The sequence below is a fragment of the Parasteatoda tepidariorum genome, chromosome 4 (genome assembly GCF_982258835.1).
Source record: "Parasteatoda tepidariorum strain Cologne lab strain chromosome 4, Ptep-v5.0, whole genome shotgun sequence".
Classification (NCBI taxonomy): Eukaryota; Metazoa; Arthropoda; class Arachnida; order Araneae; family Theridiidae; genus Parasteatoda; species Parasteatoda tepidariorum.
This window is the reverse complement of record NC_141758.1, coordinates 47,712,994-47,736,354: the sequence shown is the minus strand read 5'-3', so window position 1 is coordinate 47,736,354 and position 23,361 is coordinate 47,712,994. Positions and strand designations below refer to the sequence as shown.

Sequence of the window (23,361 nt, the reverse complement as noted above, 5' to 3'; positions counted from 1 at the left end):
TATCATTTTCGAGTGGAGAAATATCCAAATCTATAACATTTACAATGGGATTATGATAACTAAAGTAAGATACGAAATGTTTGAGTTCTATTTTTTCAATATTTCTTGCAAAAACTGCATCAATGGTAGTTCCCCCTTTGGTTGTTGGATCATTTCTACCATTTATCATTTCCAATCCAAATTTGTCTTTAAGGAAGGTTAATAATGTTTCAGCTTCAGGTAATTAGAAATTCACTTTAAAATCTCCTGCAAGGAAAACAGGCCGCTCACAATAATCAATTTCTTCACCAGTAACGTCTGCCAGAGCTTGTGAACCTGCAGTGAATAGCGGCAATAAAGATTTTGCAATGAATAATTTAATATCCCTCATGGCTGCATTTGATGAAATATAAATGGCAATTAGAAAAGAGAAAACCTAACAATCAATTGATATTCACAAGAGTCGTACCTTGACAATACCTTAAATCCGTCGCATTGTCCGTGGGATTGTTTTCACTCATTTTTTACAATTGTTATCCACTAAGTTTGAAAATATTAAATTATATGTGTATCAAATCAAACTAAAATATATATAGAAAAACAATACTTTTATGACTTTTATTATTTTTATGCTAGTGAAAACCAAAACAATATGGAAATGAATGAGGGAAAACTGGATCCTACCACGTGATTTCCCGGACAATAAAAATGTAGCGATAAACGTTTAACGCAACCTTGTTGGAAGTCGCATAAGAAGTATAACTTCAATAATTATTAATAAAATAATAATTAATTAATAATAAAATAACAATTGATTAATAATTAATTAATTAATTTGCTTATTAATTTATTAATTAGCAAATTAACTAATTATCCAATTAATTACAAATTAATTGGATTATGAGACAATTACAATAACTAATAGTCTGCATTGAAGCAGGGCTCGAAAAAACTCAGAAATTTTTCCCGTCCCCAAGGACGACTTGTCCAACAATGTACCCGTCCTCCTTTGAAACTAACTCGTCGCTTCTAAATAAATAAAAATATAATTTTCTCTTATTTATTACAAACATTTATATAAATTGCACAATGAATTAGTAGTTACTAGGATTACAAATACTAGGATTACATTATACAGTAATAAAAGAAATACAAGGTTACTAATTGTAAAACCTAGTATTTCTATTATGAAATAATTTATTTCTTTGATGAAATAATTGAAATAACAAAGGTTAAGTTATCTGTCAAATATCATGTCAATTTATCCGATGGTACTGCGTTTTTTAAATGAATCAAATATGACGTTTGCCAGTTCCACAATCAAGTCAATCATTTACAGAGATTTCTGCACAGAAATCTGAAAGAGGTTTTCCATTTAGGTAGATGTTCATAAATGCGTTTAACGCTTCTTGTTTAAGACCACTAAGTAATGTGTTTTTTTATAAGTTCATTGCTGAAAAGCCCCTTTCAACCGCTGCAGTACTCCCAGACAAAGAAAACATCAATTCCACCATGCGCAGCATGTTGCTGTATTTCGAGATTAGATGGTCATTTTAGAAGTGAGGCGCTAGACTCTTGTAAGATAACAAAAATTTTAAATGAATCACGAACATTAACGGGAAAATGGCCGTCCACGCGGACGCTGGATTTGAGAAATTTGTTGTCCGCGGGGAATTTTTGACCGCCGAGGACGGGCGGTTTTTCGAGCCCTGATATGTTGCTGTATTTCGAGATTAGAGGGTAATTTTAGAAGTGAGGAGCTAGACTCTTGTAAGATAACAAAAATTGAAAATATATCACGAACATTAACGGGAAAATGGCCGTCCACGCGGACGTTGGATTCGAGAAATTTGTTGTCCGCGGGGAATTTTTGACCGCCAAGGACGGGCGGACGGGCTGTTTTTCGAGCCCTGCATTGAAGTAATAAAATACCGAATTTTCCTTATATTGAATTATTTTTTATCTCTCACAGAACCTTCTATGGGCCGAAACGAATGTTGCCCCCTAAAATTATTCCTCATAAGGCATACATCCCACTAGTTTATTTCAAAATTGGTGTGTCACACTTCCCTAGTTTCCCTTGTCAGTACTTTATTGCGAGAATCATTCATATTCTAAGCATTCATTTCAAAAACATTTAAAATAAAATCTCTCGACTTACCCAGAGAAAAAGGCATGTAATTCGGAGGTTTAACAACAGACTTTCCATCTTCTGACAAAAACCTCTCTGGTTTGAAAACATCAGGATCATTCCAGTATTTTGGATCATGATGAACTGCCCAAAAGTTAGCTATTACTGCTGTATCACGTGGTATGAAATAATCACCAAGAGTAGTATCCACTGTAGTACTACAAAGGGAACACTTTTTAGAAATATTTATACTTGAAATTTATTTGAAATTAGTTAAATGTTTAAACATTATGCACTGTTAGAAATTTTTGAGTCTCTTGAACCTTAGTATCATGCAAATTCGCTACAACCAAGAAAAGGTACCGAGTTGAAATAATATTATTATGATTAGAAACCTATTTTATACTTGTTTACATGGTTCAACTTGTTTACATGGTTCAACTTGTTTAAATGGTTCAATTAGTACATTATGGTTCAACTTGAACTAAAACATTTCGATATTGTGGTTTAAGTTAATTTAATATTGAACCAATTTTTTCAAGAATGTGCTAAGTTTGGAAGAATTTTTTCCTTCAGCTACACTCAAATGACGTGAAACTGTAAAATGCATTTTAGATTGTTAATTTCGTTTTGTAGTTAGTTTTATCTGATATCAACCAATTTTCTTAATTATTTAATTTCAGACAAGCATTGAATACATTAATGAAAGATACTATTTTCGAAAACATTTTTTGCCTTCTTTTTGTTGTTGTTGTTAATTTACGTCGCACTAGCGCTGCACAATGGGCTATTGGCGACTGTCTGGGAAACATCCCGGAGGATGATCCGAAGACATGCCATCACAATTTTGATCCTCTGCGGAGGGGATGGCACCCCCGCTTCGGTAGCCCGACGACCAGTGCGTGAAGTCGAGCACTTTACGGTAGCACAGTTTAACGAGGACCAATACCGCACACCCTCGGTCCCTACGGAGACTGATCCAAGTGATCACCCACCCGCCCACTGACCGCAGCCAGTGATGTTTGACTTCGGTGATCTGCTGGAAACCGTGTCTTATCGATCAGTCCACTGCGGGACTTTTGCCTTCTTTTGTTCCTTTCTAAACAGACTACGTAATGCTAAATTCTATTTAATTAGACTGAAGTTTTTTTCAGTCCTGCCGACTAAAACATTTCTTTGTTGTTGGTGGTTTCATTTAATTTTAAAAACATCAATGCGTACTTACTAATGCAAAAGATTTAATGGCACAATAGTTATCCAACGTAGAACTTCCATGATGGTCGCATGAGCAAAAGGCATTGATTTCTGGTCTAATAATTCTGCCATCCTATCAGGACCTATGACATCCATTATTTCTTTCTGCACTCGTTTCTGTATATCTTGATACGTTGCCATTATATAAACACACCATAAGATGGATGTGAAAACTGTTTCACTTCCGGCTCCAAACAAATCCATAGAACTATCCACTAGCGTGGTTTCTATGGGAAAAAAATACCGTCAAGAAACAGAATTACTACAATATACTAAAAACAAATGTAACACTAACTGTTTCTCAATGGGTTAACTCTCCCAAGAGTGATTTACGTATTATAATTGCGTAATTTCCCTCTCTGCAGAAAAACTTGAGTAAGGCGACACATCTTCATACCCTGAAATCTCTGTGAGAGCTGAACATAAGTAAAATAACTTGTTTCTACCTCATAGTGCTACCTGTCAGTGCGTTATTTTGTTCGCTAAAAATAAATTATTTTCCTTTCTAACTGTTAATGGATGGTGTTTTCTACACTAGGGAACGCTGCAAGCTCGGTACCGCCGAAATTTCAGGGTTACTGTTTCCATTGTATTTTAAAGCCATTTGGCATCATTGTGTTTTGAGATTCTTGCAAACAATGTATTTGATTACTTATTACTTGTGATTACAATGTTAACAATATTTGTGTTTACAATGCTAAAAGTGTTAACACTAACGTATGATGGTGCACAGCCAACACCTCCTAGAAAAGAGTAGGCCTCTGCACGGGTTACCATAAATATCCTTTAGTAGTCCAAACGTAATGACATATTTCGTATTTTCAAACACTGCGCAGCTTAGTACCCCGAACGTAATGACATCTTTCTTATTTTTCATCAACTGCGCAGTTAACTTCGTCACATCGAACTACTAAATTGATCCGTGCTGAGGCCTTCCTTATTCTAGGAGGTGTTGGCACAGCTCGCAACAAGAATAAACAGTAATAAACTTAAGGAAAGAGGCCATATCAAGACTGCCAAAAAAGTAAAGTTATTCAAAGTCTAGCAACCATGTCACCTTTTTTAACAATAAATCTCTAAATAACTAAAACAAATTTTCACTTCAAACTCACCAGAATTACATAATAACATTATTATATTATGAAATACGGCAGATTTGAGCTCAGAAATAATCTAATTTATTTTTTTTATTGAAAACAAAATTATCCGTTTGAAAATATCGTCTCGCAGAATAACCTGTAGTAAGCAGCTGCAAACTTTCTAACCGGAACTAGAGCAGGCATACAGCTTGAGATTGTTATTGTTTACATTTCTACTGAAAACACCATCCATATGTTAACGTTTAAAAAAGTGAATATGATCAAAAAAGTAAAATCAATACTTTTTTACTATATTAAAAACATTTTTGACAATACATTTTGATAAACATTTTAACCCCTTAACGATCTGTTAATTTTCAAGAAAACGGTCATAAAAGTGCCTATTTTGCCAAATACAGGTATCTGATTAGTGCTGACCTCTAGTTTAAGATAAGCTAACTATCTACAATTACCTTAAAAATATCCTGGTACTGCCATCTGGTGTGTAAAATGAGAAATAAAATGTTTTCCGGGCAAAAGAAATGAATAAGTTTTATTCTTATTGGCGAGTTACTACTGAACATTTCAGCCCGGAAATTTTACGGGAGAGAGAAATAGAGGGTGAAACCTCACCCCGTCATTTTCATGGGAGCGAGAAGGAAGGGGTTAAACAAATAATGCTTACCATTGAAAGTCGTTTTGGGATCATTTCGCTTCCTGGAATCCATTTCCAATAAATATCTATCTACATAGTCCCGAATATTTTGAGAATCCAAAGTTTTTTTATGCTCTTCTATGTACTTACTGTTTGAAAAAAATAAGAGAAACAAGAATATAATGACTAAACAAATTAGGAAAAATTTTTAAATCAATACATCTTTATAATATTTTGTGTGTCTGTATCTTAATAAAAGCCTCTTAAAACTATAAAATACTTTTACTTGAAACAATTTATATTTCATTATGAAAATTCGAGGTGTTCTGTAAAACTGCAAAATAACGACGCAATTCTCAAGGGAAAACCTATAGTTATTTTTTTAATAATCTTCATATTTGAATCTTAATTTATAACTATAATATTCTGTTCTTTTAGCTATAATATTCTTTTTGTATAAACGAATAATATTTTATTAATTTAGAATGTTCCGTAAACACCATCGGTAGTATATGTTTTTTGAATCTTTGTTAAAAAAAAAAAAAGCAAAGCAAAAATATGCGAATTAAGGTTAATTGAAAAAAAAAAATCACAATCTAGCAGATCATTATCAGGGTCAAACAAAATGGAACCGCATTTAAAATCATCGAATCTAAAATCATAGACTATTATATTAAATTGAAGGGGAAACAAAACGCTTTTGAGATCATCCGATAATCAAACTAACGTTGATGTTTTTTATTCAGCTTTAATTGCGCTTAACCATCATTACGCGAGAATGATAGATCAGATTCTTATAACCTTTTTCTCACTTAAATATTAATCTGAAATCACTAATTAGTATTTTTTTTCTTCTCATTTTGACTAAAGTTTTAACATGTGAATATTCAGGCAATGTTTGCGGAGCACCTAACATCCAAACATCTGAAGGGGATTATGATTATCGACTATGTCATCCTTCATCCAACAAAAGGTACCTCAAGATTGAACCAAGTTAACATGCCTCATATACTAGTGAATTGGTATTTAATATTTATAGTGGTAGTTACACCAAATTACTCCCCTTCTAGAAATTTATCTGTGATAGAATTTGATGAACGGATACCACTAGTTGATTTATGCATTTTATTTATTTATACCATTTTTGCTCATTATACTTTTTCTTCATATTTTATAGCATTTTGCTCTTTTTTTTTCAATATTGTTTAGTACCGGGAGACTTTATTTACTTCACCGAATTTTTTTTGTTTTTTGAGCAGTATATTTTTAAGCAAATCAACTGTTTAATGTGGACCATCCATCATTATTGACAAGTTCATATCACGTACACAGGTCGCCATTGAAGGGATTTATTTATCGGCTATGTCAACTTTCATCTATCAAAAGGTACTTCAAGATTGAATCCAGTTAACATGTCTTATATACTAGCGAATTGGCATTTAATATTTACAGTGGTAGTTGCGCCACTCATCAATATAAATGTAATTTGACAGTTTTCATTTAAAAAAATGTTTAAAATTGGTGAATACGCTTTGCATACTTAAAAGCAAGTCTCCAATACCTTAGCAATCATTATAAAACTTGAACTTGGATCATTCACGATTTTTCTTCACAATAAATATGAACCAATATTCATTTACGAGTTTAATAAACATCAAACCTTTTTTTGGTATTTATCATACCCATTACCTTAAACTGTGATTTGCCATGTTCTTCTAGTATACAGGGTGATTCATAAAAGATGGGCAAAATTTCAGGAAGTGATAGTACACACCCAAGCAAACAATTTTTATCAAAGAATGCATGGCTGAAAACAAAACCCAAAACCGTTAGAGGGAGTCAAAAGTTATGTTCTTATATGAGGTAAAAACACACAAAGAACGATAAAGTTAAGTTATAAAAGCAAATTTAGTGGAATGTGATTACAATAAGCGTTCAAAACAGTGGCTGGCAGCTGCTAAGCACTCAGTACAACGGCGAGGAAAAGATTGGAGAACATTCCAAAACACACCAGGCATATCTCGAACTTCCCCTGCAGCTGCCGAAAGCTTGGAGACAAGTTCTTCTGCAGATTCAATGGGAGTCTTATACATAAGAGCCTTCAGCTGCCCCCATTGAAAGAAATCGAGACATGAAAGATCTGGCGAGCGCTGTGGCCAAGCTGAAGGACCACCAGGCTAAAGGCTCTTCTTCCCATAACATACAAATAATAACTCGCAGCGTGGTAACTCGCAACAGGAATGGAGCTTTTTCATTTGCATGAAACAACTTTCCAAATGAGCCATCTCCTTTGCGTTTTGTTTTCGACCATGCATTCTTTGATAAAAAAATGTTTGCTTGGGTGTGTACTATCACTTCCTAAAATTTTGCCCATCTTTTATGAATCACCCTGTATGTGTTTTTACCTGGATTAAATACTAATTTGCAATTCATAAGGTAAACAAATTTTTGGTTTTCATTTCTAGAAGGATTCTAAAAATACGTATGAGTTGTCGATATGAAACATCCTGTATATGGTATAATTATTTTTATTTTTGTTATTACAGTAATTATCATCCAACTACATGTTATCAGCATTTATTTTTGCATTATGTTGATTTTCAGTTTTATAATAGGTAATAATTTAAATGCATGATATTGGCATTCATTGTTTGCCTAACTTGATATTCAGCTTCATAATGGTATGTCCAAATGCAATAGGCATTTATATTAGAATTAACTTTATATTAATCTTCATAACGATAATTTATATGCTGTGTTTATTTTTACGATTATCGAGGCTTAAAGCCGATGGAAAGAGAAAATGTAACTCACCTAAACAAATTTTGCGTACTCTCAAATGCTGAATAAGCCTCTTTATACTGTTGTCCTTTAACAAAAGGAATGTATCGCATCCACGGAAAGAGTTGCAATAAGCCAGTTTGTCCGAGATGCTTGTTGATGTCCTCTGCATTTTGGTCCAAGCGTATTCTGTCTGGATGATCATACTGATATCGTTGACCGAACACCAATGCTGAAATATTGTTGGACATGCTTGGAGCTAAGGGAACTTTGAGATTCATTGTTTTTCCTTTGTGAGATTTCAGTACTTCTACAAAGGCACATATTTCATCCTAAATAAATTTTAAAAAAGAGGCTTAATAATTCCGAAAGCTTGTAAGGCTGAGGTTGGGAAAACCAGTACAAGGACAAAAAAACTGGAATGAAATGTATAAATGCATGTGTTTTACGACAATTGTTGATGGGGTAAAATTAATTTCGCTTAATTTCTATTTATGCTCTTCCTATTTTGAAGTTATACTTCTTGTGCGACTTCCAACAAGGTTGCGATAAACGTTTAACGCTACATTTTTATTGGCTGGGAAATCACGTGGTAGGATTCAGTTTTCCCTCATTCATTTCCATATTGTTTTGGTTCTCACTAGCATAAAAATAATAAAAGTCATAAAAGTATTGCTCTTCTATAAATATTTTTTTAGTTTGATTTGATACACATACAATTTAATAGGGTAGTATTTTTGAAGTTTAACTTCTTATGCGAATTCCAACAAGGTTGCGTTAAACGTTTAACGCTACATTTTTATTAGCCGGGAAATCACGTGGGAGGATTCAGTTTTCCCTCATTCATTTCCCTATTGTTTTGGTTCTCACTAGCATAAAAATAATAAAAGTCATAAAAGTATTGTTCTTCTATAAATATTTTTTTAGTTTGATTTGATACACATACAATTTAATAGGATAGTATTTTTTACTTTCAAATTTAGTGGATAACAATAGTAAAAAATGAGTGGAAACAATCCCACGGACAATGCGACGGATTTAAGGTTATGTTAAGGTACGTCTCTTGTGAATATCAATTGATTGTTAGGTTTTCTCTTCTGAAATTACATTATGACGCATTCACATACATTATTAATACAAATACATTATCCAGGGCGAGACGATGAGGCAACATCAAGCACTTCCACTGGTTCAAGAGGTCCACGAGGGAAAAATGCACAATATTACCGTGATTACAGAGCACGGAGACGAGCGGGGCAGGAAAAAGAGTCGTTGAATAGAACTAGTGATCCTTCTACGACTGCTGATTCTTCTACAATTAACGTCGCAGGTTGCGAAGTTTAACTTCTTCCGCGCGGAGGGACTCCACGCACTGTTTTTTTTAATATATTTTTGAAGTGAATGAAGTTTTTAATCAAGAAATCGAGAAACTTGGTAAGACTGGTTTTGTTTCACTTATCCCGACAATACTTTATAATTTTTCCTTTAACGGTACTTTTGAAGATATTGCGCCATAAACTGTAATTTAAAACAATTTATTGCCAATAGAGCCTGATCCTCAACTGAATTATTCCCCAGGGGTGGATTAAGCGAATGCGGGGTCCTAGGCCATTTAAAATTTTGGGGCCCTTAGATTAAATTTTTTCCCGTATATTTTTTATTTATTCAAATATAAAAGTATTTATATATCTTTTCATTTAAGAAAGCATATTTAATATTAAAATAAATAATAATAAATTAAATTTTACTTGATTTTATTAAATTAAAACTAAAACATAATCATAAAAGTTTGAAAAAATTTGAAAAATCAATTTTTTAAATTTATTTTTGAAAAATCCATTCTAAGGGGGGCCCTGACCATTGGGGGCAAGAGGCCATGGCCTAGTCTGGCCTAATGGGTAATCCGGCCCTGATTATTCCCACATAGCACATTAAAACACATCACTTCAAACACTTTTAATATTACACTTAACACTCTACACATCATATTACGCTTTGAAAAAATAAAGTTCCTTATTGCAGTAGCCTCCAACCCCCAGGCCAAGGATAAAATGGTACCGGGCCGCCCAAGGAACATTAAATTATTTTCATTTTATTACTGTGGTGTATTTGTCTCAGGTTTGTACGACTTTTCATGGACAAGAGGTTAACCAGGAGATGAGAGACGTCATCTGAGGTCCCACCAATACCACGCGTACAATTGTTTTTTTTTTTTTTTTTTTTTTGCATATGCATATTTAAATACAATCAAATTAAAGTTAGTAAATAAAAACAATCCAAAATATGAATCAACGCCTCTACTCTCAGCGGGCCACGGTAAAATTATCAAACGTTGACCGGTCCACGGCGATAACAAGATAGGGGAGCACTGCCATATTGTTTTTAAAACCTAAAATGCCACTATCATGGCCAAGATATTTGCTGTTCTTTATATCTCTTAAGTACCTTAACATGTTCTTCGATTTTCGATTTGCCTAATCCTAAATCTTTCATGGACTGCACCACAAACTTTCTCTGCTCCTGCCAGACATGAATAGGACTTGTGAAGAAAGGACCTACATGAAAAGGAAATATAATTATTCAATAGTTCGCTGATTCATAGCTTTAAAAATAATAGCAAATGTTTATATTTTTATTTCTTATTAACCCCAGATTAGCGTCTATGTATCTATCATAAAGTATTATGAAAAGCACATTCAACGTTTACCAGATTGGGTTTGACAGAAAGAAGATTAGCTAAGCTAGTTACCACACTTGGAGAAAGTTTCTTCCAAACTTTACTTTCTTGTGCTGCGTCAAAATCACGTCAGTTTAACGAGCAGCATTTCGTTTTGTTTTATTTGTTCGCTAAACTCAACATCAAATTACATAAGCTGCTTAAATTATTGAGTAGGTGATTCTTATCTTTAACCACAAAAATAAAACTCGCTTTTTAATTCGTTTGAAAAAGAAATTTTCTGAAAATTACTATATAGCGATAAAATTATTTTTTTGTCGAAAAATACAGAGAAAGACTGAGTACATCGAAAAAGATTTTATTATGGAAATTTGCAGTTCAAATGTAATAGTATACAATTACATGTTTCAATTACTGATGTAATTTGGATACATTAGCAGGTTTAAAATACTAGCACGTTCCATATCTTTAGGAGCAACTGAAAGCAAAGCATAAATGCTAACTTCTGAAACTGACTTGAGACCATTCAATGTAAAATGAAAAAAATATTTCGTAATATGATAGAAGCATGTTATTTTATTTATATAAAATTATACATAAATCTTTTTTCTTTAATTTTTTTTTTATTTTTATTTTATTTATTTATTTATTTATTTTTTTATTTTATTTCATTATTCAAGTTCAGCATTTGTATTTAGCGTACTGCGCAGTAAAAGTAAATTAGTCTATGGTTATTAAAAATTTAATTTTTCTTAGATTGTTTCCAATGTTTCATTGCACCAGGTTACAGTCAGAATTTTACATTTTTAATATATAGATATACATATTGATATATAAAGACATTGTTTAGAGACTAATAAAAATTTATGTTGATGTGGTTAGAAGTTAATAGACTAAAAAAGTGTACTAAGTGTATTTTTGTATATTCAAAGTTATTGTTGTGAAAAAAGCAGTTAACTTTGCTTCATTGCACTCCTCCTAGTAGCTAAATAATTTCTTAATATTCGTGTTAAGTATAGCGTATTCAAAGCCTACTTACTTCACGAGACATTGTCTTATGAGTGGTATTTCTGATACAGCATACCGCACAGAGCAATTCTTTGCTTTAGTTATGCATTCGAAGAGCTGGACTTCTTTTCCTTTCTATATTCTTTGATTTAAAGTTAGCTTCATATTTCATCATGAAAAAAAACTCTATACAACTTGCGACGATAAACGACAAAAATTATTTACTTTCTAAGTCTTAAATATATAGTGATTTAAATCTTTATTACCAATGGAGTATTTCATGTACAGTACGCAAAATAAAAAACGGACCATCCTGAATAATTTTTGATCTAATTGCTTCACGTTCTATTACTCAATCGTAATGGTTCGACACGTTTGATCTCAAATATGCTAATTAATTAAGGAAGACGATATTTTAAGTTACAAAACCAGACACGGAAATGTACTTTCTCTGAATAAACATACTTTTTTTTCAGCGGATTCGGATTTCTTACCCCAAGGTGATGGGGTAGCTGCAATCTGGGAAATATAGTTATCATGGTTTGGTCAGGGCGTGGTCTTAAGTTGGAGAATTTAATATCAGTTTTATTTTTTGCTATGTCTCAAGAAATTTTTATGCGAATTGAAAAATTTTTGAACGCAATTTTTTTTTATTTATTATTTTATATCCGTCGTTGAACAGCCAACTCAATGCTGGGTTTACTACTACCTATGTTCAACTCCGCATTCTTGTAATTTCGGTCCCAATCCAGAAGACAAGGGAGCTCCTGGATCAGTACCCCCAGAGATATTGATTTGTTATGGGAATATGGAGGACTTTGCGACCAAATAGATTTAACGCACACCAGTCACCATTTACTGCACGGGGAGTCTTCGGCCAACATGGATCGAACCCATGCTCCCTTCGACATGGGCCCAGTGAACTACCAACCAGGCTATCCCGGCCCCGTTGCACACAATTATAAAATTCCTCTTTGCACACAATTATAATGATTTGTACACAATTATAAAATTCCCCTTTGCACACAATTTTATTTTTATTCTTATAACCATCGTTAAATAGCCGACCCAATTTTATGGGTTTACGACTACTAATGTTCAACTCCATAGCCTTATAATTTTGAACCCAATCTAGAAGACAAGGGAACTCCTGGATCGAGTATTGGGAGAAATTTGCCTTTGTGGAGGACTTTTTGATGGAGCTAACCCGCTATAGCGTTATATGGAGAGGAAGACCACGAGATCCTTCCACGGTTAGACGGAGGGCAAGGGGACTCTAATCCTTGATCCGTCTACCAGTGAGGACATTTCACGTCAGCACTGTGGTCGGTGCAAGCCGGATGCGGAATTCGTATCAACTGGGATTCAAACCCGGTTCTCTTCATTGGAAGGCGAACGCTCTATCCCCTGAGCCATCGCGACTCTTTGCACACAATTATAAAATTCATTTATCCAAAAATAATTCCATGCAAAATACAACTTTTACCGCAATCTGGGAACATATTTCCGAGAATGTGATTTTGTCCTCTATATTGGGGGTCAAAAATCTGAATCTGTCGAAAAGGATATGTTTATTCAGAGAAAGTACGTTTTCATGCCTGCTTTTGTAACTTAAAATATCGTCTGCAGTAATTAATTTTCCTCTTTGAGATCACCCCCTCGAACCATTAAAATTGAGTCCTAAAACGTTAAGATCCGATTGTCAGATCAAAAGTTATCCACGGTGGTCCGTTTATTATTTTGCGCACTTACTTCTAAACAATTAGAACAAATAAAAAATCATGAGGAAATTTCTGGTGAAAGTTACTAAACTTGAACTTTCGGCTAAATATGTATGATTCAAGAGACATTTAAAAATAATAATTCTCTTATCTCAAATTTATATACGTATTTCATACAAAGAAATGTCTGTCCTTATACCTGATCAGTTAAAAAAAATTAATAAATAATCTAAAAATTGTCCTTTGTTTTTTTTATCAGATTTATAACTATTTCTAACATTATGGCATACTTTTTTTGTGACGACAATATCAAATCGAGATAATAAAGATATTGACTCATCAGTTATTTTACATTATGTGAAAATTGCATGTTATTAAGTCTGATTGGTAATAATTTACGTTAGTTTTTGTAAAAGATCTAATAAGGTCGACTAATATTTCAGATAATGGTGAACGTTCTTTTTAAGGAATACAACAACTCAAGAGACAGTCAGATTTATTAACTTTTTAATCTATTTTTCACTATTTTTCTTGTGTGTTTAATGCAAAACATTGTATGTTATCAGATCTGAATTTCAAAAACAACCTTATCGCATTTTGTAATATATTCGACGCCTCATTTTAAATATGTGGTCTCATTTATCTTCGATTTTATTTCTAAATTTTCCAAAAGGACCGTTTTTTATATTAACCTCTTCCTTCTCGTTCCCGTGAAAATGACGTGGTGAGGTTTCGCCCTCTATTTATCGCTCCCGCGATATTTCCGGGCTGGAGTGTTCAGTAATAACGAGCCAAAAAGAATAAAACTAATTCATTTCTTTTGCCCGGGAGACATTTATTTCTCATTTTACACACCAGATGGCAGTACCAGGATATTTTTAAGGTACTTACAGCTAGTTAGTTTATTTTAAACTAGATGTCAGCACTAATCAATATTCAGGGGCAAAAGAAAATAGGCACTTTTATGACCGTTTTCTTGAAAATTAACCGATCGTTAAGGGGTTGAAACAACTTTTAAAATAATAGTTTTTAACTCATATAATCAGATAAGAGAAATGGAAATATTTAATGAACTTTGCAAGAAAATTGAAATTGAATTAAAAAATTAAAATTTTCCAAACTAAACGATCCCAGTTTACACAAAGATGCATCGAGAAAGAAAATACTAAAATGACTAACTCTCTTTTTTGAATGTTGTAAAAGCTCCGTATGGTGGTCGACTGAGAAATTCAGACTTTAGCAAAGCTTGTTTTATAACATCTGCGCTGTTGAGAACGACCAATCTCCGGTAGCCTAAATTAATGCTGGAAAAAAAATTCAAGTTTAAATTTTATCATTGTACATTTCTAGAATTTGAAAATTATTAAACTTTGCTTATTGCTTTAAATAGTAACGTCTTGGAAACGGCAAGTATTCAACAAAAAAAAACTTCCTATCATAAACGTTTCTTTATTACTGAATGTGATTTTGTTTAAGCTTATTAATGTAATTTTTCTAGTATATAACATTTAATTAATCTACGTGAAAGTTGACTAAAATAAAAGTAATGCGAAAATGTACAGTGCTAAAAAAAATGAATGGACCACCTTGAATAACTTCCAATCCAATGATCGGATTTTCAAGTTTCAGGGCTCAATCTTAATGTTTCGAGGGAGAGACCGCAAATATGCTTATTAATTAATGCGAATGATATTTTAAGTTAAAAAATCAGACACAAAAACGTACTTTGTCTCAATAAACATGCCTTTTTTTCGACGAATTCAGATTTCTAACCCCCAAAATATACAGTCGCAGTCTGGGAAATATGGACTCAATAGTTTGGTCATTAAAGTGATCCAAAATTTGTACTCCTTAATATTAATTTCATTTTTTGCGTATTTCATCATATCTGAGAACACTTTTTAAGCAAATTGAAAAAATTTGCCCACGTTGCACCATTCGTTCATCCATAGATAGTTTTTGTAAATATTTTTTTGTTTTTTTTAAATTCTTTTATTTGATATTCGGTCTAATAGTTCCTGAGAAATCGAAATTTTAGACTTACTAATTTTTTAAAATTTGATTTCTCAGGGACTTTTCGGCAGTTCTCGCTCAACTCATATATTTTGACATTTAAAATTAAATTCTTTGAAATGATGTAAGAAATTGTATACCATACAACTCGAACTTTTTTAGACTATTGTTAAATAAAGTAATAAAAAATAATTAATATTTACAAAAAGTTATTTTTTACATGGAACTGACATTGAAAAAACGAATTTTATAATTGTGTGCAAAAAGTTTTCAATTCGCTTTAAAAGTTCTCGAGATATAGCGAAATATATAAAAAGTAAAATTAACGTTAACGGGTCCGAACTTTTGACCGCTCAACTGACGAAGTTATTGGGACTATATTTCCTAAATTGCAACTACCCCCTATATGTTATGAGTCAGAAATCTGAATACGTCAGGAAAAAAATTTAATTTTAATTTTAATAATTTTTTTAATTTTAATGATTTCATTTCCCATTTTTCATGCCTCTTAGTTTTTGTAATAGTTTATAATGTCCCTTATTTTTAACGAGCTTATTCTATACACACGAATTTTTAATGTCTCTTGGTTTCGCAATATTTAATTCACAATGTCTCAAATCCTTAATGCCTTTCTTCTTTTTCGATTACAGCGGTTTTTCTAATTTCGTATCTCACCGTTATTTTCCCATTTTTCGTTGGTAACTTTATGTATTATATTTCTAATTACTTCTGTTTCTTCTCATTTACGCATGGTGAGCCTAGAAAATGGCACCTAGTTTTGTGCTCTTGAAACATGTCGATTATTATTTCGAATTTGCATATTTTTGAAGCGAATGAAGTTTTTAATCAAGTAACATCTTAAACTGCTTATTCACGCAACTCAAACTTTCTTCATCTTCCAAGGTACTACCTCATCTCCAAAGGTACAGGCCTCATCTTCCATCCAAAGGTGCAGGACTCATCTTCCATAGTACAGGCTTGTGTAGACAAATGCCGTCATTAGCTTAGAGGAGATATTATAATGTTAGACTTAGAGACTCAGATGTCTCCTCTAAGGTCCCAATAAGTAGTTTTCGACATCTGGTTCTATACAGGAAAAGGTTCCTTCATTATATGAGCGCACTAGTTGATTAGTGGACTTAAACTTGATAAAAGTATTTATCCTTAATTAAATCATGTTTTCTGGTCTCTTAATTTTTTAGAATTTAATTTATAATGCTTCTATCTTTAAAATGCTTATACTAACTATACGAACATCAATGGTAATGCCAAAATAAAATTTTTAAAAAAAATTAAAAAAAATAAATAAGCAATATATATATATATATATATATATATATATATATAAGTTCAAAATGAAGAATAAAACAAAGAAAAATTATAGACATATGAAAAAAAAGGGGGTGGGAAATAATAAGTAAAAAAAATAACAAACAACATTTTATTTAAAAAAAAAAAAAAAAAGATGAAATGTTAATTAAAAAACCGGGAAAAAAAGATATAATCTTTTCTTTAGCCCACACGATTATATCCACAAATCAGAGCGTGTGTATCAGAGCCGTAAATCAGATATAATCGTGTGGGCTGAAGAAAAGATTATATCTTTTTTTTTCCGGTTTTTTAATTAACATTTCATTTTTTTTTTTTTTAAATAAAATGTTGTTTGTTATTTTTTTTACTTATTATTTCCCACCCCCTTTTTTTTCATATGTCTATAATTTTTCTTTGTTTTATTCTTCATTTTGAACTTATCTAATGAGTGCTGTTTACTTGCAGCTTAAGCGCAATAAATGAAACTTATTGTTTTTCTTAACTCTCTTAGAAAACTTTTCTTAACTTTCTATATATATATATATATATATATATATACACATATATATATATATATATATATATATATATATATATATATATATATATATATATATATATATATATATATATATATATATATATATATATATATATATATATATATATATATATATATATATATATATATATATATATATATATATATATATATATATATATATATATATATATATATATATATATATATATATATATATATATATATATATAATGAATGTTTGTGTTATTAGACCACATGAATATTCATGAAATATACTGTAAATCAAAAATATTTAAAAAAATTACCACTTACCTGAATATGTTTCCATATTTTTTACTCAGTTCAATAAACTGTAAATATGGTCTTTCTGCCATAAATGGTAAATATCCTACAATCGGTAATCCATAAGGGCCAGGTGGTAAATTCTTAGACTGTTTTTTAATTAAGTAAGTTATTAAATAAACTATAATCAGAACTAATAATCCAATTGCGATCTCATTATTTACTAACTTAAGCTTTTGAAACTGTTCAATCATCTTTAAAAAAGATTGTTTTTCAAGAAGAAACTATAAGGAAATTTAGCATGCACTAATTTAAGTTTCTAATCTTGCTACTTTAAAAGCGGAGTCTTAAACAGAAGTATAGTTGGGTGTTTTTGTTCTTATCTTATTTAACTTTCATTATCATTCAAATTATCAATCATTCAAATTCAATCGAATGAATTATCATTCAAAGACTCAAATTTCACTACTTATCAGATGTATTAAGCAACAAAAAAAGAAGAGATTAATAAAATAGTGATTGAAACTTGGTGTTTTATCTTTTAAAAATGGCTCAACCACTTTACAATTACAGAAACTGAAAATTTTGCTGCACTAATTTAATAATCTGATTTGAAGTTATATATTATTCAATCATTTAATGTATGCATGAATTTTTTTGAGTGAAACTCGTGATTTTGGGATAATTTCATGATAATTTTATTGGATGATTATTTCCTCCACCAAATATGATGGAAGTAGCCACAATCTGTAAAATATGGTAATAATGGATCAAGAGTTTGAACTTCTCAATGTTAAAAGCTCTGGAATTAAAAGCTCTGGAAATGTTTTCAAATTATCTTTATTTATTAAAAACTTCGTAAAAAATACAATTTTGAAAAGTAAATTTAACCGAATAAATGATTTTCGTGCCTTGCTCTACGGTATCGGGATAAAATTGCCAAATTGTATCGTATAAGCCATGTTTTATTGTTAATTTTACCAAAATCGTTACCAAAGCGCTTCGGTAAAAATTATCGAGATTTTGATGCTCACATACAGCCGCGGTTAGTTTTACCATATTTTGTTAATGGTGACCATACTTTTTTTTCTCAGTATATAACAGCGAATAATTTTGTTGCTTTGATTCAGTGCATCGTTTAAAACTTGGTTCAGTTAGAATCCAAATTTTGTCAAATATAATCTAATTTTGAATACTGAAAATAAAGTTTTAAATGAAGAAGGAAATAGTCACTTATGTTAGTTACAACACAAATTTTCTCGAGTTTTTAGTAATGATTATTATGCATGATAAATTATGTTGTTACAAGAATCAGATAAAATTTTAATAATTATCCAGTGATAAATTACAGTTTTCCAGTGATAAATTACAGTTGTTTAATGAAAAGTACAGTACCAAACAGACGTAAGAGTTTAGAATCTCAATTTTTTTTTTAGCTTGTCCTAACTAATTTTAAATAGATGTAAGAAAATGTGATTTCTCTATATAATATAAAAACATAATGGTCTAGCATAGTTTTCCATTGTTGTGGACACATTTTTATTTATCGACGCCGGAGAATCACGTGGTAGGATCCAGTTTTCCCTCATTCATTTCCATATTGCTTAGGTTGTCATCAGCATAAAATTAATGAAAGTTATAAAGGTATTGTTTTTCTGCAATTTTTTTGTATCCCTCATTTACAGGTATATTCCTATACTGCTATTCGCGATCGCAACGAACTATAGGGGGCGTTGTTGTATGAGACTAATACCTGCGATTTCTATATGAACAGTCATTCAGTTACTCTAGAGACGTCGTTAATGTAGCACGTAGCATTGCAACGTTCCTTCTTTATTGTGGCTAATTAAATTTTAAAAAAAATATGCTTGATATTCTTTCTTATGCAAACGAAAACAAAATGGTATCTCTTTTTATTAGAGAAGGAATATCCAAAACACATCGGAAAAATATTTGTACATTAACAGAAAAAAATGTGTATATTCTTATAAGATATAAAACCTAATGCCCGAGAAATAGTTTTACTAAATTTAATGATATAACAGGAAAGGCCCATTTAAACTTCACATTCTATAGTTTTAAGAACCATATTACTTCAAAAATTAAAATGAAAAAAAAGTATACATAAGCCTCATAATTTTATGAAATTTAATTTTGTAAACAAAGTTTTTTGACAACAATTTTTATCAAAAAATTTCAAGTTTCAATAAAAATCATTATTTAGAAACTAAGAAGCGTAAAATAAAGAATGCTGACGAAACAAAAACAAAAAAAAAAACAAAATTCTTTTTTGTCGCCATCTTTAGTGCTACAAAAATTCGTCTTTGGGATTTGCCAAAAACAAAACAAGATGCAATTTTATTTTTTCAGGAGAGAAATATTTTACCGAAAAAACGAAAATGTACCGATTCCTACAACATAAAGCTTTATCTTGGTAAACGTACGTTTTGGAAATGTTATTTCATTTGGAATCTTATTTATCAGAGTTCATATGGCGATATGATTGTTTTGAATCTATGCTAAACTCTATATCGGCTCATTTTCCACCGAAATCCGATTGACTATTTTGATTTTAAATGAAGTGTTTTATTTTATGAACTGTCGCAAAAATTTTAAGTGTAGATTAGCGGCACTTAAAAACCGCCAAATCTGTAGCGGCGGTGACGTTAATACGTGAGTACCGAATTTTTATTCCATACTTTTCTGAATCTTATTACTTGAAACATTGGAATATACAAGAAGTATACATAAACACATAATGTTATACCATTTAATTTTTCAAAAAAAGTATTTTGAGAACAATTTTTATCAAAAAATTATAAACTAAAAAACGGAAAATAAAGAATTCTTAGGATAAAAAAACGATTTTAAGAATTCTTTGCATTGAAATAAAAACTTTCATATTGTTTCTTTTTTTATTATTCTTATAGTTCTTAATCAGACGTAAAAAACCATTCTGTTGAGAACCATCATCAAATGAAAAAAAAATATTTACAAGCAATTTTTTATTGTAAAAATCATTGCACTTACCTGATTTATAATTCCCGGAGAATTCCAAAATGATAAGTTCCTTGTTTGAAAACTTTATTCTCAAATAATAGATACATAGTTTATCCCTTCATTACTTTTAGATAACATACTACACAGCAAAATTTTACAATTGATATGAATTTGAATATGTAGCTAAAAACAGAATAGCTGAATTCTAGTTGAACTTATTCTTTAAAAAATATTTACCAAGAAAACGATTAAAATTAATTAAGAATCAGCACAAATGGCACTATTTCAAGTAACTTGGATAATTTTTTATTGTTGTTTTCCGAATTATATGGATACAGAAATATATACTATTCTATAACGAAGAAGAATATGCTATAACTATTACAATTCTGTATGTTCTGAATTCATATTTATTCACTGGAATGACGAAAGCAATGTTGACTTCACTTTAATTCGTAATGAATTGAAGACAGAAGAAATGCATTTTACCTTAATACACACATCTGTAACAGTATCCGAAATCGGAAGTCATCAGTTGCAAGTTTGTTGATAATAGAAATTAAAAATTATTGAGGAATTTTTCTTCAAATGTTTGGCGTGTTCTGTTCCTGAAAGATTTACTAATATTCTGGAGATTTTTTTCAAGTTCTTCGGCCTTTTCCTTAGGGAAATTTTGTTTCTTATTTGCTGCTAAAAAATGGCGTCTGATTCAGTCAATGATTTTCATGGAACTAAATGAAAACGTGATAAATTAATGTCTGATATTTACAGGCTCCCGCTAGACGGCGTACTCGAGCGTTGCGATTGCGAATTACGCTTTTGATTAAAGAGTTTGAAACTAAGAGAATGCGATACCTGCAAATGATGTAGAGTAGGTATCTGGATATTGATTGGTTTATGAAGCGTGGCATTTGTTTACGTTTGCAACTGTTCTTTCCTTTCTATTTCGAGTTAGCCAAACCCGAAAGTATAATTTCCCTTAAATGTCACATTCTACCACAAAATTTTAAATCCTTTCACTATATCGATTGTACATCGCGATGGGCGAAATAACTCGCCAGCGTATTCAGTACGAATTTGCAAACAAGTTTCATAAGAATTTGCTATTTGTTGCAATTTTAATGCTGTGGGGAAACTCCTTGCTTAGAGGGTGGGACAAAGATGCGAAATTTCTGCTCTGAAATTTGTTTCTTTCTTATACTGCTCTACTCTTTTTTTTTTTTTTTTTTTTTTTCATTTTAAAGACTTTGTGCTTATGTTCTGCGAGTACGGCACTTTCTTTGTTACTGTGAACAGATATTCATTAAATGATAGTAATGTTCGGCATTTTTAAAAACAAACCTTTATTTTGGAATCTTAAAATTAAAATACCAAACATTAGACGAAGTAGAGAAAAAGTTGCTGATCTTTTTTGAAAGTTTTAGTAAAAAGGCTGTTTTTTATTCACTAAGGGAGCCTCTTACACCAAGGTTAGAAGACATATCGAATCTTTGAAACAAAGTTTTAAAATTAAATAAAATTTAAATTATTTTTGTTTGTAATTGCAGTACTGGCCATTAAAATTACATTGCTAGAAAGACGTGAAATTAGAATAACTCACTTGTGAAATTCACGAGACAGATAAAACATGTTGCAAATGCAAGCAATTAGATTTTCAGCACATTCGTATGAGGCAGACAGCAATGGTAGCACCAACAATGCTCATGAAAGCAAAATTTCGACAGCAATTTTCTCATACTCACGTTGCATTTTAACATTATATTTGTCTGAGAAAGATACCCACTGTGTTTTAATTGACTACCTTTGGTTAACAAAAGATCATAGCCAACCGGGATTGTGGTTCATCATATAGCTGCACAGTCATATTGTGCTATTTATAGCTGCTCGTGTCAGTTGAGATCTCTTAACTGTCCACAAAATATGAAATCGGTGTGTTCAGGACAATCATATCTAACGTCATGCTGAATTTCAATGATCTCCCACAAGAAAGAACTGAGAAGATCGACATTTTACCCATATGTTTAATATGAAGTCGCACAGTTACGTTAGGTGCCATAGTTCGGGAAATGGAGTTATTTGTCAGACACGAAGTATTTGCTCAAGCCGTTTGACACCGTTTGCAATAGCGTGAACCACCATCATGGCAACCATAGAATCTGCTACCCTTGGCGATTCATCACAGACAGGAACTCTTTCAGAAGTGTTATCCTCCTGGACGCAGGATTGACGGCACGTAATATTTAAAAACGAATGTTGGGTTCAGTTGCAAAACCATAATGAAGATCGCATCCGGCCAACTAGCATTTAACGTTGTCATACTAGTCCATCACTCAAGGTAATTTTATGAAGATAGGATTTGTAATCTGGGTACCAATTTTATGAAGACGGAAAAATAGGAGTGCCATTTATATTGGTGATGATGATAGGCAGGTGAGGTTGGAGGGTGTATTCGTATAGTGGACTAGTTGAAGAATATAATGAATTGAAGATGATGAAAACAGAAGGGTGATGAAGATAATACTTGAACTGGATCATATTTAATAAAAAGGCTTTTATTTTATGTATAGTATTTGCAGAGCTCGAGATACAAAACTAAATATCATTCATAAGAATTTCAGTTGAATCAGTTTTGCATAGTAATATTAAGATAGGTCAGGCCATGGGAGACAAATCCCCACGACCTGCCTAATCAAAAGCCAAATTAAAAAGTACATGTAATTTTGTTCTCAATGGACACAGAAGCATGGGTAGGAGATCCAAAATTGGCGAATTATCAAAATATAGCATAGCCCAAACAATGCCAAAAAGCATAATAATATTGGGTTTAAAAGAATACCTTGGCGATCACGAGTCGCCAACAAATTTATGAGAATTATTATAACCATGCAACCGAAACATTTAGCCGTTGGAAAATTAAAATAAAAAG

At 31.6% G+C, this 23,361-nt stretch overlaps 1 protein-coding gene across 2 annotated transcripts in view; it reads right to left on the bottom strand.

The window, feature by feature from the left end:
* LOC107449041 (cytochrome P450 2J4) overlaps nucleotides 1–17,831 on the bottom strand; it is a 64,241-nt gene extending 46,410 nt beyond the window's left edge. Inside the window, exons 1-7 of one of the 2 annotated variants that reach the window (XM_016064441.4) lie at nucleotides 17,466–17,831; nucleotides 14,465–14,589; nucleotides 10,325–10,434; nucleotides 7,913–8,211; nucleotides 5,129–5,247; nucleotides 3,336–3,591; nucleotides 2,141–2,328 (exon numbers count right to left, since the gene is read on the bottom strand). In XM_016064441.4, coding sequence (XP_015919927.1) covers nucleotides 2,141–2,328; nucleotides 3,336–3,591; nucleotides 5,129–5,247; nucleotides 7,913–8,211; nucleotides 10,325–10,434; nucleotides 14,465–14,589; nucleotides 17,466–17,689 — 1,321 coding nt within the window. In that variant the 5' untranslated portion in view covers nucleotides 17,690–17,831. The remainder of the gene's footprint in view (nucleotides 1–2,140; nucleotides 2,329–3,335; nucleotides 3,592–5,128; nucleotides 5,248–7,912; nucleotides 8,212–10,324; nucleotides 10,435–14,464; nucleotides 14,590–17,465) is intronic. The other variant, XM_087161040.1, reaches the window with a different exon arrangement.
* Nucleotides 17,832–23,361: the final 5,530 nt, after the last annotated feature.